Here is an 18,308-nt window from a genome sequence, read left to right on the forward strand (position 1 = left end):
GTTAAATCGGTATTCTGGAGGGAGAATTTCCATGATCAAAGTTTGAAAATGCTGGATTAAGCCAAGTTCAACACTGTTCCTTATTGTGGTTCTTCCCCAGTCCTTTATTATTATTATGTGTGAATCACAGGAAAAGGGAGGGATGAGGTAGCCAGCATGTTGAACACGCTCAGTGACACACATTTTGAGGTCCCAAGTCCCTACTTCTCGGGCTGTGTGACTTGAGGCAGCAGTTCCCTGGGTAGGCCCTGGAGATTGTTGAGATGATTAGATGAGCCAATGCTTATAAAATGCTAAGCACAAAATGTCTGGCACATAATAAACACCTAACAGCCTCAGCTAATCCTTTTGAACCCGAGGCTGAATGGTCTGGTGTCACTCATGTTGTGGGGCATTACAGTGCAGCAGCAGGAGCCCACACTTAGGTGTCAAGAGCTTTGGGCTCCAGTTTGGCCACCAGCTGGATCGGAGGACTTTTGAGCTATTTTGCCACTCTGGTGTTCTGTTTCTTCATTTTTGAAATAAATCAGTAATCTTGGTGACTCTAGTGTCCAGTCAAGCTCTAAAATTATATGTTCCTTTGGGCTGGACATAAGCCAGAATTGGCAAGTTTAGCTTAAGGACAGGTATATCATCTCTGAGTGACTGTGTGGGTGAAAGAAATTTTTAGCTAATTATTATTTCCTTTACAATGTGTGTTGCTAGTAATAAAATAGTTTACTGAGTCACCTATGGAAAGATAAGCCACAGTTATAGCCTTTTTGGCACTTTGTAATCATCATAAAAGCTAATATACATTTGAATCGTAATTGGGGTTGGATGTGCCTTTACCGTAAAACAGAGGCATCATCTAGGTGTTTGTTGTCTGTGATGTGATATGGAAATGTATTATTATTAGGCCACATCGATATTTTATTTTTATGTTCAAAGGCTAATTTTCTGAAAGTTGGATCTGGGAGTCTGAGTTGTCCATAATTAAGTTTTCTACCTTCTGCTTTCGTTGTTAACCCAAGTTAAAACCATAAAGTAAATTTGACATTTACTAATTTGAGCTTTAATTATTTTGACCACTGTGTTGGTCGCACTGGTTGAAAGCATGTGGAGGACCTCTGCTTAGTGGGCAAGGCATTGTGTTTTTCAAGCAAGGCCTTGAATTTCTAAATAACAGATTTCCACACTGGCAGTTTTGAAACATGATACTTGTTCATTGTAGGTTGAGAAATCTACAAGAGAAAAATCAAACAAATAGATTTGTTCAGTTGCTGTCCTACAAATTATCTTTGCTGAGAAAACGGACAGGTTTGTGATGTTTCTGACTAAATCAAGACTCCAGGACACTTGATCTTTTGTGTATTGAATTAACGCTTGTTCTTGTCATTTTTATACAACTACCATAGAAGTTTGGGCTGAATCATTTTATTAAACTCTAAATTTTTATCATCAAATGTGGAAGGCCTAGATCACCATCGCTTTCCTCAATTTTCCATCCTAAAGGAGTTTTCCTCTTAGGGGTATAATATGAAGGAAATTGGTGTCACCAGATCTCTTCTTGGTGTTTTTGTATTGGTGCCTGGGGTTTAGGCAGAGGAAGCAGCAGCAGCTGACACGAGAACTGCAGCTGAGGCCACTTGGTAAAGAACTTTCTTCCGGGCTAAGGACTTTTGGTTTTTTGTTTGTTTGTTTGTTAGTTTTTTGAGACAGAGTCTCCTTGCTCTGTCTCCCGGCCTGGAGTACAGTGGCGCAGTCTCGGCTCACTGCAGTCTCTGCCTCCCAGGTTCAAGTGATTCTCCTGCCTCAGCCTCCCAAGTAGCTGGGATTACAGGCACCACCTGTAATCCCACTACACCCGGCTAATTTTTGTAATTTTTGGTAGAGAAGGAGTTTCACCATGTTGGCCAGGCTGGTCTCAAACTCCTGACCTCAGGTGATCCACACAGCTTGGCCTCCCAAAGTGCTGGGATTACAGGCGTGAGCCACTGTGCTAGGCCCAGCTAAGGAGTTTTTATGTCATCCTCTATGTGGCAGGGAGCCAATAAAGGCAGGAGAGTGATACGATGATGTTTGAGTTCCAGAACAGTTTCTCTGCATGGAATGGCTTCAAAGACACAGACACGGGCAGTGACCAGGTCAGGAGGCCTTAGTCCAGGTCCAGGCCCAACATGATGAGTTAGCCAGAGCTGTGGGGGCCAGAGGCAAAGGGGTGGAGATAGGAGACAAGTATGTATCTTACCTTCCTTCTCGGCATTGTGGGTTTACACAACTGAATTGGATGTGCGTTCTCCTCTGGGAATTTCATCTGTGGAGGCAGTGTAGTGCTTCAGTTTCCCTGGCTGAACGTGGCATTACGCAGAACCCTCTATCTGTCTGCTGCACATTTTCCTCTTGGTTGTACCTTGTTGCTTTCCACAGCCTCCCTTTGCTCTCCTGTATTCACATCTTGCATCAGCCAAAAGGGAAAGGTCTGAAAGACCAGCTTTGTTTTTCTCCCAGCTCGTACTCTGGACCCTGTTAGCCAACAGTATTGGCACTGCCTCACAACGATGGTCAGTCCCAAATTAAACAGCCTCGTTATGACACCCTACAGCCAGGCTGCAGCTCTGGACTTCTGTGCTTCTGTGTGTTCCCTTCCAGTTGCTTTTGTCCAGCGTCAGGGTCCCACTGAGTAAGGGAGTGTGTGCAGAGTATGTCCCGAGGTTTTCTCCTCCGTGAAGCAGACCACATTTTGCCAGGTGTAAAATCGATAGTTTTGAATCACCCCTTTTCATGGCCTCGAGGAGATGCTTGTCTTCTTGTCCTAAGGGAATATTGGTGCATAAATCATTTCCCGTCCTAGGCATGTTCATTCCAGAAACACTTTCAGAACAGAGCGTGGAGTCTTCATAAAAGGAATTTGTCATGAGCGCAGGGGTTTTTATTTTTTGTTTTTTAAAGGGAAAGACAATCAAGGTATTCATTATCTGCTACAGAGTGAAAAGGGCCCTGCTTTATATTAAATTGGACTTTATGGAAAGATACTGGTAATTTCTCCTGTGTTCTTGGTGCTCCTGAAATCAGAGTGGGAGAGAACTTTGATGTCAGAATTATTTTCACCACCCTGGATCATAGAGAAACACACTTTTGGCTACCTTTAAGCACATTAAACATCTGGTCAGCCCAGAGACCACCCTGGAGCCCGGTAGACCCCAAGTAACTGAGTGGCTGATGGCAAGCCAGCTTCTCTAGACACACCCTGACTTCCACCCCAAGTCTTGTTGAAATACAGGCCTGACGGCTGTCCCAGGAAGTCAGTTGGCTTGTCAGGCTGCCAGTGTGGTTGAACGGTGAGGTGGCTAGAATTCTCTGGGAGACATTTTTGGCCCATCTGCCTGGTAGCGTGACAGATGTGTTAGTCCAGACAACTGGGTCGTCTAGTGAATTGAAATTCAATTTACACATAGGGATTAAGTATCTCAGTATTCTCCTTGCCACATCAAACTTCACTGACAGAGCCAAGAGGAAAATGAAAGTCATTCGATGTTAAGAAAAGGGAAGCAAGTTTCTAATATGGAAAGGGAATATTTTGCTTACTCTTAAGACTCTAGGTTACTTAAATAGATGCAATGCAAGCTATGGGAGTTTTGGGGCAGATGGTCTCCTAGGCTTAAAATGGAGAGACTTTAAACTACAAGGATCCTGGAGGTCTTGTGACATGTAACTCTGAAACCTCAGTCCAAGGCCAATTTGATTTAAGTAATCTCAGTCAAATATTTATTTTGTGTCCATGCATTTTGAGAGGGACAGAGAACACACACAGGTCATTCAAAACCTGCTTTCAATGAGTTGTACTCTGCTGAGGGGCAAGAAAAATACACATGAAACAATGAAAAGTAACAGTGAGGGTTTATGTCTTAAACTGTTCATAGGCTACAAAATCCTAAAATAGTGCTTCCTTTTTTTTTTTTTTTTTTTTTTTTTTTGAGACGGAGTCTCGCTCTGTCGCCCGGGCTGGAGTGCAGTGGCCAGATCCCAGCTCACTGCAAGCTCTGCCTCCCAGGTTTACGCCATTCTCCTGTCTCAGCCTCCTAAGTAGCTGGGACTACAGGCGCCAGCCACCTCGCCTGGCTAGCTTTTTTTTGTATTTTTTAGTAGAGACGGGGTTTCACCGTGTTAGCCAGGATGGTCTCGAACTCCTGACCTCGTGATCCGCCCATCTCGGCCTCCCAAAGTGCTGGGATTACAGGCTTGAGCCACCGCGCCCGGCCTAAAATAGTACTTTTTAATTAGGAGTTGTATAAGGAGTGGAGAAGTCACAGCCTGTTTCATAGTAGACAGGATTTGAGAGAAGAAACCAGGAGGTTCTCCAGGGGTAGTAAATGGGACAAAGTTTAAGACAAGCAGGACTAAGAATGGCTTTTACATGGGAGCACAAAAAGTGGTTCAACCCAAGCAGTGTTTGCTGAGCACCTACTATATGCTAGGCACTGTGACTGGGGGAGGGAAGCCTTGCCTTTAAAGGAGCTGAGAACCTAAGAGGAGGCAGTTGATGATAGAGCTGTAGAACACAGGGCTCCTGACATAGTTCACAAGCTTTGGGAATTACAATCTGGAATGGTGATAGCCTTGGAAACCAGTGTAACACAGGGTGGTGTCAGATTGCAGAGTTAAGTTCTGACCATTCTAATAGAAAAGTTGCAGCACACTCTTGGCTCAGGGTGGTCCAGGCCACTAGAACACCACCAGTCCCTAAGGTTTCAGTTCTCAGAATCCACCAGTGTGATAGCTCAAACAAAAAAGATTCCCGTACTTTGCTGTCAGTTGGCACTGAGGCCTGGTGGAGAATGTGGGCTCAGGTTTAAAATACTTTAGCCTTGCTAGCCAACCGCTGAAACCCGAGAAAATAAAGTGGTACTGTTACAGAGGGCTGGACCTGTCCTCTTAAGAAGGTTCCAATCATGGGGACTGCTAGAAGAGAAAGTTTTAAGATTAAATGTAATGAAAGCCAATGTAGTAAGGGAAACATTATTTTATAATTTCTGTTAAGAACAAACATTCTATATGATTTTTAAAAATACAACAATAATGAATGTTGCCTGTTTCCAAACAAGAGTTATTTAAAAGCTGCCTGTCTGCTTTATTTATTTATTTATTTTTTCTGGGCTTTTGTGAGATAATGGTAGTAAAATATCAATTTACTAAAACCATTTTTTAAAGTCTTATACCTCTACTCTGTCTCCAGTTCATGCAATTTCTTCTTTTGGCAGGATTAGGTAGAATTTTAATACTAAACTATTACTGAAGAGTTAAGAAGCTATGGAACTGGTATACTTAGTGACTGATCCCTCTCCATATTAAGCGTGTGATTTGCTATTACCAGTTGCCAGTAACAGAAAAAGAATGCTCATGTGGGTTTATCTGTATTTGTCATTAAGGCTGTGCTAAGCCCATGAGCCCTAGAAGCAGGCGTGCAGTGGGCTTTCTCCCTGTCGGGTGAGCCTCAAAGGCACTGCTCCTCCCCGGGCACTGTGCCTGGCCTCAGCACAGGTCTGGGCTGGGGTAGAAAGGCCTGCATGGCCCGAGGACCCATGTGACTGGGGATCTCTCATCTGTAGCGGTGAAGTTCTGAGCATTGCCAGGCCTGCAAGCACTGGTAGGATTTGATGGATCCCTGGGTGATTATTTAGCCTAAGCTAAGCCGTAATACCTTTGCATACATCCCCAAGAAAGTCCTAAGTGTTTCGTTCCCTTTCCAGTAAGGGAGTGACAAAGAGAATGCCCAAGATGGCTTATAACTAGCATTGGGATGGCTGAAAGTCAGGTAAGTTTAGTGGAATACAACAAAATAAGCCAAAGATAGGAGTTTAGATCTCTGAACTGTTTTCATTCTACTGGTTTAAGCTGTGTAGGTTTCCCTTGCAGGCATTAATCCGTGCTCACCCCTCAAATTGCTGTAAGTTGTCACGGTGCCTGAGGAAAACTGTGGCCAGAGGTGTGGATTCAGAGGACCATGGGAGTGGGAGGGGGTGGTCACTGCGGTATGTACCTGAACAATCAAATACACAAGTGTGTTTCTTAATCTCTCATCAACCTGACTCCCTTGTCTTTCCTTTCTCAGAGAGCAGAGCTGACATCCGATAAAGACATGTACCTTGACAACAGCTCCATTGAAGAAGCTTCAGGAGTGTATCCTATTGATGATGACGACTATGCTTCTGCATCTGGCTCGGGTAAGGTGGCTGCTGCTAAACACCGGACCTCATTCTCCAGGCATGCACACACACACATTTTACTGCGCTTACTTCAAGGAGATAGGCGGGATGCACAGTGGTTAAGGGCATGGTCTTTGGAATCAAAGGGCCTGGTTGCTAATTCTAGCTCGCTCTGCCGCTTGTGCTGTGAGATCTTGAGAATTTATTTGCTGAGCCTCAGTTTCCTCCTTTATAAAATGGAAAGTAACAGTGGTCCTTACCATAGAATTGTGAGGATTAAAAGGGAGTTGACACATCTAAAGCTCTTAGATTTGGGGACTTGGCACATAGTGCTCTGTCAACAGTAGCTTTTAATCTTATTATTCAGACTTTCAGAGTGATGTCATGGAAACCACCCTTCAAGAAATCCCTCAAACACTGGTTTCATAAACCCACCTACCCTATGTTAAAAATTGTAGATGAGACCAAGAGTTACACTTTTTTATTCCTAGGGTATTGTAGGAGGAAAATGCAGCAGTCAAGTAAAATGATTATGTACTGACATCCTCAGATTCCTTAGAATATTATTAATAGTAATCTATTACTACTCTAAGGCTATATAATAAACCACCCCAAAACTTGGTGGCTTAAAGTAACAGTCATTCATTTAACTCATTATTCTGTAGGTTGGTGATGTAGGCTGGGTGGGCTGGGCTCCCTCACATGTCAGTGGTCAGCTGCTGGTTGAGTGTACAGCTTTAGATTAGGTTTGTAGCTTTTGGGTACTCATATCTCTGGGGCAGCTGAGCAGACTTGGGTCCAGTTCGTGTGGTCTCTCATTCTCTAGTAGGCAAGCCATTTTTTCACAGGAACAGCAAGTAGAAGTGTGCAAAGCCTCTTGCAGCCAGGCCTTAGAACTTGGCTCAGCATCACTTTTACTACATTTTACTGGTTGAAGCAAGTCAGAAGGCCAGAACAGACTCTACCTCTTAGTGAAAGGATTCATGAAGTCACATTTGCAGAGGATATGTATGTACAAGGAGGATTAAGGGATTCTGGTCACATTTGCAATCTACCATAATCGATGAATGTTTCCCCTGTTCTCGGTATGGCCCCTGTATGAATTCATTCTCACCCTGCTAACAACACAGGGACTGGGTAATTTATAAAAGAAAAGAGGTTTAATTGACTCATAGTTCAGCCTGCCTGGGGAGGTCTCAGGAAACTTACAGTCATGACAGAAGGAGAAACAAACATGTACATCTTCACATGGTGGCAACAGAGAGAAGAAGTATGAGTGAAGAGGGGATAAGCCCCTTATGAAACCATCAGATGTAGTGAGAACTCACTGTCATGAGAACAGCATGAGGGTAACTGCTCCCATGAGTCAGTGATCTCCCACCAGCTCCCTCCCATAACATGTGGGGATTATGGGAACTACAGTTTAAGATGAGATTTGGGTGGGGACACAGCAAAGTTATATCAACCCCCAAGAAGCTCAAAAAAAGGAAGAGCTTTCCACATACTTAATTAATAGTCAAGTCAGAAATTTGTGGTCAGCAGCATGGTGGGTAAGACTTATCCAGACCTTTTTTGCTTTAGGGTTTTTTTATAACAGATTCAACAGATGGTTAGACATCTGTGTTCAGTATAACTTTTGCGATCAGATTGAGCTGGGCTACCCAGAACAAATTAAAATCAGTTGTGTCTTTGGTAGAAATCTAGCCATGTAAGAGTGAATGTTTTAAGTTGAAAAGCAGAAAGTCTGAGAAAGACAAGAGAGGTGGTTGCTGACCTAGTAACAATGAGCTTACAATGCAATCTTAATGTAAAAATAACTCTAGTTTTTCTTGGGAGAGTGATATATATCACACACGCAGAATGAGTGTGAAAAGAGTTGTTCTTCATAGCCCACAACTCTATAAATACCTTTCACTCATGGCACCTCTTTTTTTTAGCACCTTAAAAGTGCTTTGTAACTGTCACCTTCAATATGTCCCAGGAAATAATAACTATGGACCTTTTTTGTTCCTACTTCACAGATCTTAGAATCCAAGAGTTGTTAGGTGGGTATACAGGTTGGCGAAGTCATTTTGCTGATTCGCTAAGGTTGACCTTAAGTTTAATTTAAAGAAAACAGTACGCTTAAAGTAAGTTTTCTTTAAATTAAACTTAAAGACAGTCTTCGCAAATCAACAAAATAACTTTGCCAACCTCTACAGACTCCCAGCCCCCATCCAAGTAAAAGAGAGTTAGGGTGGGTCATTTGAAATCCTAAACCCACTGATGAGTTAGATCAAGCTGAGGCTTAAACATGGGCCCACACTGCTTGTGCTGTGGCCCTAGCCTTAGGCAGATCACTGCTGTGAAGAAATGAAAGAACTTCATTCTTAACTTTGGAAACCACATTACACTGAACTGGGAGTGGTGTTTTTCAGCATGAAGCAGCAGTACTTGTAACTAAAATTTGTGAGGCTCTTAACTGTGTGTCAGGAACTGCTCTAATCCCTATAACATCTCTGAAAGGATAGATTCTATTAGTATTTCCATTATTCCCACAAGAAAACCTGAGGCACAGAGAGATTCACTTGCCTCAGGTCACACTGTAAGAAGGCAATGGAGCTGGGATAGTGAGAAAGTGAGGGAGTTGGGCGTGAGAGTGTGTTTTCTTTCATTCCTTTGCTGTGCTGCCTCCTTGTGTCATAAACCCCTTCTAGAATTACCCGGTTCCAGCTTAAAAATACCCCGGGGTTTGACCAGTGTACCATCTGTCCCTTCTACCATCCAACTATCCGGTAGAAAAGCAAGTGGATTGGAAGAGATGACTGAAGGCCCAGAGGGGACTTCCTGGGCAAGGAGATAGGACTACATTCTATATGTGGGCTCAAGTATGGGCATTAGCAAGCAGGAAGCCCTTCATAGGCATTTGCTGTGTGCCACACACTGTGCCATGCTCTTGGGGCACAGAGATAAGAAAGACTTGGTCTCTGTCCGTAGGGGACCAAGAGTCTAAGGAAAGAAATACAAACATGAGAAATAATCATTGTGATACCTGGTGAGGGGTGACATAGTATAGGAAAGGGCTGTATAACTAAAATGTAAGAGTTAAAATATAGACCTTTGGTTAAAGATGGCAGATTGAACGCTACTACCTGTCAGTATGCAACTAAATCGACAATAAAAGAATTGGGCGTGAACTGATAAGGACAAACAAAACAGTGAAGGGAACAAAAGCCATGAAGTTTTGAAAGCTGGGAAGAAGATGAGCTAGTGGGGACAGACTTGGCAGGCTTCAGAAGGCCGAGTTCGTTAGCAGTGGGGAGAGCTAAGAAGCAACCCAGTTAACACAGCAGACTTACTCTCTTGGGATCTGGGAATCGGTGGCATTCAGTGGAGGGTGAGAGTGGTGTTCAACTCAGGATGATTGGCTGGAAGTCTATTTAAGAAGCAAGTAGATCCCCTGATTCCTTTCCTCTGTCATGCAGCAAAGGGGCTCATGTTCCCTGACCTCAGAGGGAAACCTGGGGATTCATTAACTGGAGAGGATAAAATAGGACCCGGGGGTATTTCAGAAACAGATGGGGCCGGGGGTACCTTATGTAAAACAGAGAGAAGAAGTTCTTAGATTAAGAATAATTTAATGTGGTGTGATCCCCAGTTGTCTTGTCTTCTCCCGGTCAGTTTTCAGAACACTGGCAGTCTGTCCTTTTACCCTCTGGGTAGGGGACTGAGAGGCTCCCCTCCGGGAAGCTGGACCAATTCAAAGAGAGTGGCATGGGAGCTCTCCAGTGAAACATACAGCTCTGTATTACAAATAATAAAACTGCAATGAGAAGTGAAAAATTTCAGTCAAGGGGATGATGCCCACATTTGACACACCTCTCCTGTGTGCTCAAAGCTTCTAGTCCACTTTTCAGTGTTTGCCTCTTCAATATAAACAGGCAACCAAGGCTCCCGAGACATTTAGGAAAAACTTGTAGCATGAGAGAAAGAGAAACCCCCAAATTGGGAGAGGACAGCCACTTCCAGGAAGAAGAAAATTTACAGAAAAACATAGTAATTTCAGAGAGAAAAGCAGATGTTCGAACAATGGCACAAAAACAGGATACTATGAAACAGGAACGTTCTGAGACACAAGAGTTCTTACAGTGTGGGACTGTCATGTCAAAAATGAAAAGCTCATTTAGAAGGTGAGAAGACATAGAGGGTATTCATTCATTGAGGAAGTATTTCTTAATCACTCAGTACGTGGCGGAGCAGGCACCATTCTAGGTTCTAGGGACACTTCAGTAAATAAAATCTAACAATGTTTTCTCTGGTGATAGGATAATTTTATTTATTCCTTTATGTATTTCTGTGTTTCCAAATTCATACTTGCAAATGTATTTGAAAAAGTATTATTTTTATAAGTTGTCATAGTCCATTCAGGTTGCTATAACAAAATACTTTGAGTAATTTATAAATTTATTGGTCTCAGTTCTGGAGGCTGGGAAGTCAAAGATCAAGACACAGCAGATTTGCTGTCTGGTGAGGGCTTTCTCTCTACTTTTTAGGTCGTGCCTTCTTGCTGCTTTCTCACATGGCAAAGGGGACAGTGTCCCTCAAGCCTCTTTCAAAAGGGCACTAATTCCATTCCATGAGGGCCCTGCCGCCATGACCTGCTCACCTCCTAAAGTCCCTCTTCTTAATACTGTTGCATTGGAGATTAGGTTTTAACACATGGATTTTGGGGAGACACATTCATACCATAAGTAAAAGAAAATGTTGTTTTAAAAAAGAAAATAAAGCTGGGTGTGGTGGGTCACGCCTGTAATCCCAGCACTTTGGGAGGCTGAGGTGGGTGGATCACTTGAGGTCAGGAGTTCGAGACCAGCCTGACATTGCAAAACCCCATCTCTACTAAAAATACAAAAATCAGCCAGGCATGGTGGCGCATGCCTATAATCCCAGCTACTTGGGAGGCTGAGTCAGGAGAATCACTTGAACCCGGGAGGCAGAGGTTGTAGTGAGCTGTGATTGCGCCATTGCACTCCAGTCTGGGCGACGAGTGAAATTTCTTCTCAAAGTAAATAAAAAATAACAAAAAAAAAAAAAAATAAGAGAGTGAGCATAGGAACATAGAGACAGAAACAGTGCCCTGATAGAGAGATCAAGGAAGGCTTCAGAGAGGGAGTGATATTGATGCTGTACTTGATAGTGTGATCTGGAGTTTCCCAGGTGGAAATAGGCCTTGGAGTAGTCTACTTCAGACAGGGAGAACAGTGGGACCTGAAGGAGGAGGTATTCAGTGGGGCTCCCAGATTTCTGGTTCAAACAAAAGAGTTAATGTTTTTAATAAAGATACCGAAAGCAGAAGAGCCATCTGAGACAGATTGCCCATGTGTCTCTACCTTTTTTTTTTTTTTTTTTTTTTTTTTTTTTGAGACGGAGCCTCACTCTGTCCCCCAGGCTGGAGTGCACTGGTAGGATCCCAACTCACTGCAACCTCCTCCTCCTGGGTTCAAGCAGTTATCCTGCCTCAGCCTCCCATAGCTGGGACTATAGGTGCCCGCCACCACACCTGGCTAATTCTTTGTATTTTTAGTAGAGATGGGGTTTCACCGTGTTAGCCAGGATGGTCTCGATCTCCTGACCTCATGAACTGCTGGCTTCGGCCTCCCAAAGTGCTGGGATTACAGGCGTGAGCCACTGTGCCTGGCCCTGTCTCTAACTTTGAAAGTGCCAGCTTAAGGGGGATCTACTATTTTACAAATCTCTTCCCTCATACAGATTCATCCCTCTTCTAGATTGATGACTCATCTTGGTAATTCCTGTGAAACAAGGGGGTCTTTAAAAGCCCTGGGTTGAAATTTTTCATTTCTCATTGAAGTTTTATTCTTTGTAAGAAAATGATTCATTATAGGAATGAATTAAGCATATTATATATAAAATGTTGATAGATAACAGCATTATATTTCTGGACCCATCATTATTAATGACCTCTATTTACATAACAGTTTATGTAGAATGCTTTAAATATGTATCGTGTTTGTGAGATACGTATTTGTGATATATATGTACCTTCATGGGTTAGTTATTATTAGCCCCATTTTACAGATGAAGAAACCAAGACTCAAGTATTGCTTGCCTAAGAGTACAGAGCTAATAAATGCCAGAACCAGTACTAGGTTTGTTTGCTTTTTTAATACCAAACCCTGTATTTATTCCAACATGCCCTGCCATTTCTTCTGTATAGTAATGAATATATATGTTTTGAAATTAAAGGAGACAGTTGATTAATTAAGAAATGAACCAGCCAGGAGCCAGGCACAGTGCCTCATACCTAAAATCTCAATACTTTGGGAGACCCAGGCAGGAGGATCCCTTGAGCTCAGGAGCTCGAGACCAACCTGGCAACATAGTTGAGACCCCGTCTCTACAGAAAAAAAAAAAAGTAATAATTTTTTTTTAATATTAGCTGGGCACAGTGGCACATATATTTAGCTCCAGCTACTCAGGAGGCTGAGGTGAGAGCATTGCTTGAGCCCACAAGTTTGAAGCCACAGTGAGCCATGATCGCACCCCTGCACTCTGGCCTGGGTGACAGAGCAAGCAAAGAAAATGAAAGAAATGAACCATAATCATCGCACGTATTTCCAGCATGTTACCTGTTGTTTTCCCACCTGCTTATTGCATTGATATGATTCTGTGGAAAATACCCATTTTCTTTTGTTTGAGGAATTTAGAGGTATTTGTCATTCATTGTTTGAGGAAGCCTGGTTAGTTTGAGTTACAGAGTTGGAGTTAGTTTGAGTTGTTACAAATTTGACAAATGATCAACTTGAAAGGAATTTGTATTTGAATGTCAGAAATTCTCAAATGCTATTCTAGTGAAAAGGCAACAACAGCAAACAAAAGCCATGCTCAGGTAGAAAGTCACTTGTTGAACAAATACCAGATCAGAGCTCGTTATGTCTGAGACACTGTGTTAGGCACTCGGGCCTATTAGGGAGAAGGCAGGTACAGTGGTTCATGGAAAGGTCATAGTGGCTTGGATTGCAGTGGTGGCCCTGGAACTGTAGAAAGGTGTTAAGAGTGGAAGGATAATAAGATAAGATTGATAGGACTGGGTAATGGATTCACAAACAAGGTAAGGAAGAGGAAGTCAGAATTTTGGTGTATAGGAACAGAGGGTTTCAGTCACTGCAAGGTCACACGGGGAGAAGACATAGGGACCGTAAGTTCTGGTTTGGACATGTTCAGAGGTGTGTTGTACCTTTGAGTCATTCAAGTGAAAATGCTAGGAAGGCCACTGGATATGAGTCTGACTTTGAGAGGGGTGGTAAAAGCCGATGATGTAAATTTAGGTATCATCTGTGCTTAGCTCATGTATTGACGTTTATTGACATTGTGCACATGGATGAGGGAGAAAGTATAGAGTAAGAAGAGGCCTAGGGACAGACCTTCAGATACTCTTTGATATTTGATGTTCAGGTAGAGGAGGATAAACCAGCAAAGGAGACTTAGAATAGCCAGAGAGCTGAGGGGGAAGCCAAGAACTTGTAGGAACCCAAAGAAATAGGATTTGTCAGGAAGCAGATGGCACTTGACAATGTGCAGTAGTGCTAGGAAGTTCTCCTAGAGGAAGGCGAGTCTGAGAAGTGCCATTGGGTGCTGTGGATACTGGTGACCATAACAAAACAGTATTAATAGTGATGACAGGGAAAATGCTCCTGGAGGGAGTAGAATGCAGAGTGGAGAAGATGGTGAGGACGAGAGCTAGTGAGTATCCACCCCCATTGGAAAAAATCTGCCTGTGAAACCAGGAGAGAGCCAGGCACGGTGGCTTACGCCTGTAATCCCAGAACTTTGAGAAATTGAAGCAGGTGGATCACAAGGTCAAGAGATGGAGACCATCCTGGCCAACATGGTGAAACCCTGTCTCTCTAAAAATACAAAAAATTAACTGAGTGTGATAGCATGTACCTGTAGTCCCAGCTACTCGGGAGGCTGAGGCAGGAGAACCGTTTGAACCTGGGAGGCAGAGGTTGCAGTGAGCCGAGATTGTACCACTGCACTCTATCGAGCCTGGCGACAGGGCGAGACTCCATCTCAAAAAAAAAAAAACAAAAACAAAAACAAAAACAAAACAAAACAAAAACCCAGGAGAGTGGGCAGGAACTCACATGAAATAAAGAGTCAGCCATAGGAGAGTTTTCCTGTTTTGTATTTTGTTTTGTTGTGAGTTTTTTTTTTTTTCTTTTGAGGCAGAGTCTCACCCTGTCACCCAGGCTGGAATGCAGTGGCGTGACCTCTGCACACTGCAACCTCCGCCTCCCGGGTTCAAGCGATTCTCCTGCCTCAGCCCCTTGAGTAGCTGGGATTACAGGCGTGCGCCACCACGCCCAGCTAAATTTTTGAATTTTTAGTAGAGACGGGGGTCTCACCACGTAGGCCAGGCTGGTCTTGATCTCCTGACCTCGTGATCTGCTCTCCTCCCCCTTCCAAAGTGCTGAAATTACAGGCGTGAGCCACCGCGCCCAGCCTGTTGTATTGCTATTTGGAACATGTTTCAGTGTAGATGGGAAAAAATCTTGTCAAGCAGGGAGAGAAGGAACATGCAAGTGAAAGAACTGCTGCTTGAGTGTTGAGGATAATATCATTAAGGAAAAACCTGCTAGACTACCCACAGGCACCTTTGAAATCACTTCTTCATCCTGATGAAGACCACAGGAAGCTTTGTGCTGAAGTTTTAAGGAGCCAGCATTTTGAAAGAACGTGATTCTGTCAGTGTCCACCTCAGGCAATAGTGCCTGATAATGGAGACATCTGTGTCATATTTGCCATGCTCAGTTCATCTTCACTTACTTTTCCAGGAGCTGATGAGGATGTAGAGAGTCCAGAGCTGACAACATCTCGACCACTTCCAAAGATACCGTTCACTAGTGCTGCTCCAAAAGTGGAAACCACGACGCTGAATATACAGAACAAGATACCTGCTCAGACAAAGGTGTGTTCTATTTTCCATTGCATTGCATTAACAGGTTATTATAAATGCTCCACTTTACTGACTGTACACACAGTCCCTTTTTTATTATTTTCTTCTTTTTTGGAGCTCCCATCATGAACTATGTACACAACAGTTCTTTTAAAAGGCCCCACTTAAAATTGTATAAGGACAAATGGTCTTAATGTTGGTATTATAAATGGCTCTTCCTTACGCTTTTTGATCACTTTGGCATTTACCCACGTATAATTTCTGTCATCCTGGCTCAAATTATATACAACTATTTTTCACATGGCCCTCCTTCTTAAGGAACATCTGAAGCCCAGTTAAGAAGTAAAGCCCTGTTTCTTTGGTTTCCTGGTTTGTAGGTTACGTAATTAGAAGACTCTAGGTCACATCTTGAGATGGTCCTAGTCTCACTAAGTCATTTCTCAGTCTTCTTAGGCCTGTCATCAGTAGTATGTAATCCTTGATCTCTCTTGATGTTGATGAACTTGGGTACATCTGTATATATTCATTTTGAGAGCTGACTTATTCAGAATAAGAACTTTGGCATTAGACCTGAGTAAAGTGACCAGCTAATGAAAACTTGGAACTTGTGATTTTGACCTCATTAATATTGTAGTTAGCTGACCATCCACTAATAGGTAACCCACTGAAGTTAGAACATGCATATTAAAGTCTGGCAAAGATCTATGTTTCAAATCCTGGATCCAGTCACGTTTCTTAGCTTCTGAACCCATTTCCTATGGGCTGTGAAGAAGATGAAATGTGAGTGCATGTAGCATGGCACCTGAGACATAGTCACCATTCTGTAAGCATTAACTGAATTTGGTGGAGCAGAAGAGACCAAGCCAGTTCACCAAATGAGCATGTGTAATAACTGTAGTGGTAGACTTTGCAGTCAGTGCGGGGGTAACATACGGCTTACGAAAACTCAGAAGCACAAGCATCCCCTTTTGGAGCTCACCCATCTGTTGATTAGAAATGAGATGCTGCCAAGCTTTAGCAGCAGACAGGATATGGATATGGAAGGCTGTTTGATGAAGGTGGCGACAGGCCTTCCTTAGAGTAAGAATCATCCCTTCTTTAGGCAGGAATGTATGTGGGCTTTCCTTACCCTTGCCCCAGAGTACCTTTGTTCTTCCTCCTCTTCCTCCATCCTCCCAGTGCGTGTGACTGGAATGGTGAATGGCACAGCTGGACGGGTTTCTGCAGATGTGAAATAGCCAGGAAGCCAACCCTGTCCAAATTGAAGTGCTCTCTGTAGGACCAAGAAGAGTCAATTACTGTTAGTGGTAGACTTCATAGGCCAGGCGGTAGGAAGGCAGTAGAGAGCCCTATGAGAACTGAAAGCAACTCACCTGGCGTATGCTGGATCCCTGCATAGAAGCTACTGTATCAATGTATCAGTTGAGTGAATGAAACAAAAAAAGAAAGGGAGAAATGAAAAGTGTAGGTGCAGTTGGTGGTAGGATGACTGAATGCCTCAAAGTGTATGTGGCACAGTTATCTACTATCTACTAAATATGCATTTTGCTCTTACCACATTTTTATTTGACCACTTCTCTTCACTAAATCTGTTGAAGTCAGAGACAATTAGGACTCACTAGCTTGAGGGAAGAAACTCTCCTGGGTGAGTTTTGGCTTGTAGTGATAGAGAGTTGTTTCCTAAGCAAGACTTAATTTGACATAGAGTTCTGGTTTGTTAACAACAATGAATTGACCACTAATTTAAGTTTTTAAAAATTGGTTTTAAGGAAGTAATTGTATCGGATCGAGATAAAAAATATAGAACTTTGGCAGGTGAACTTAAAAATTAAAGAGCCCAAACTATTTTAATACATTTATATTCTTACTATCATTTGTGTTCAATATAGTAATAATAAAAATTCATCCATTTATGGGAGATTTATTGAGTGCTATTCATTATGTGTCGAACACTGTTCGCAGCACTGATAATGATAATATTGATCATGAATAACATGAATAATAATGATTAAATTTTTTATTTTGGTCTTTATGTGGTACAGCCGAATTGAACATTGCCTTTAGGATACCATTAGTGTAGATTTTGCTTTTGAATCGGTCTCAGTGGCATTAATGTCACTGTTACAGATATCCTCTCTAGTTTGTTATAAATTTAAGTGACTAAAATGCAAAAAAAAGGAATCTCATTATTTGTTTGAGCAGAGCATCACTCATAAGCTTTTACTTCTGTTCCATTTCCATGGCATCCAAACAACCAGACATGGATGTGGCAGATCTTTACTTGGCCTCATTTAATCATCCCTGCTGCCTTTTTGCAGATTGATTTTGCACATATATTCAGACAAGAGTTAAGGTATTTCAGATTAGTTCCATATTACAAAATGGTTTCTTCTTAGTCAAGCCTCTGCTTCCATACGATAAAACATTTTGACTTAAAAAATGAATTTTCCACCCAGAGCCGCTTGAGGCTTGTGCACCTCCAGCTGCAGGGCGGCTCCAGTTATGTGGAGCCCTTCAGTTCCCATACTCTCAGATCCCTGAATTGCACGCTTTGTTCAGCCTGCCGGATCAGAAGCTGAGTCAGAGGAAACTGAAAAGATCAACTCTCTTAAATGACTTTAGGGACTCAAAAATCCCATGGTGAAGCCATATGATTTGTAATAATAATGGAACAAAGATGATATGGATATGGATAAATTAAACTCAGTCTCTCATATTACAGTGACTACTTATGTCCATTTCATTTCTCACCAGAACTTGTTTACCTCTCTCCTTAGTCACAAACCTGAGTATTCACCTATTTGAGATTTCTCTTCCCTTTTCTAACCTGTGATAGTAAAGCAGTACTAATGAGCAGTGAAAAGGTTTCTAGACTAGAACCCAGATAATCCATTCTTTGATCTGTTGTCCGTCCTTCCACCAGGCAGCCAATTAATGATGGGCTTTTCATGAGAAGAATAGAAAAAATTCAGGAAAAATACTGCCAATGAGCTGCTCTCTTCTGCTTTACTTTGGTACCCAAAGGCCTGGGAAGGCCTATCATATTTTCTTCTCTCATAGTAATAGAGAGGACCGTGACCTTTTCAATGCATATAGTGTACCAGTGAAAGGAACGTTTTTCTATGGCCTCTGCTTTTTGTAAAGCATAGCAGGTTGAGGTTTAGATA

General features: G+C 42.6%; 1 protein-coding gene across 1 annotated transcript in view; it reads left to right on the forward strand.

Annotated features, from left to right (window-relative positions):
• SDC2 (syndecan 2) overlaps nucleotides 1–18,308 on the forward strand; it is a 122,536-nt gene that overhangs the window by 98,583 nt on the left and 5,645 nt on the right. Inside the window, exons 2-3 of the mRNA XM_010375077.2 lie at nucleotides 6,092–6,203; nucleotides 15,020–15,153. Of these exons, the coding sequence (XP_010373379.1) occupies nucleotides 6,092–6,203; nucleotides 15,020–15,153 (246 nt within the window). The remainder of the gene's footprint in view (nucleotides 1–6,091; nucleotides 6,204–15,019; nucleotides 15,154–18,308) is intronic.

This window comes from Rhinopithecus roxellana, chromosome 9 (assembly GCF_007565055.1).
Source record: "Rhinopithecus roxellana isolate Shanxi Qingling chromosome 9, ASM756505v1, whole genome shotgun sequence".
NCBI lineage: Eukaryota > Metazoa > Chordata > Mammalia > Primates > Cercopithecidae > Rhinopithecus > Rhinopithecus roxellana.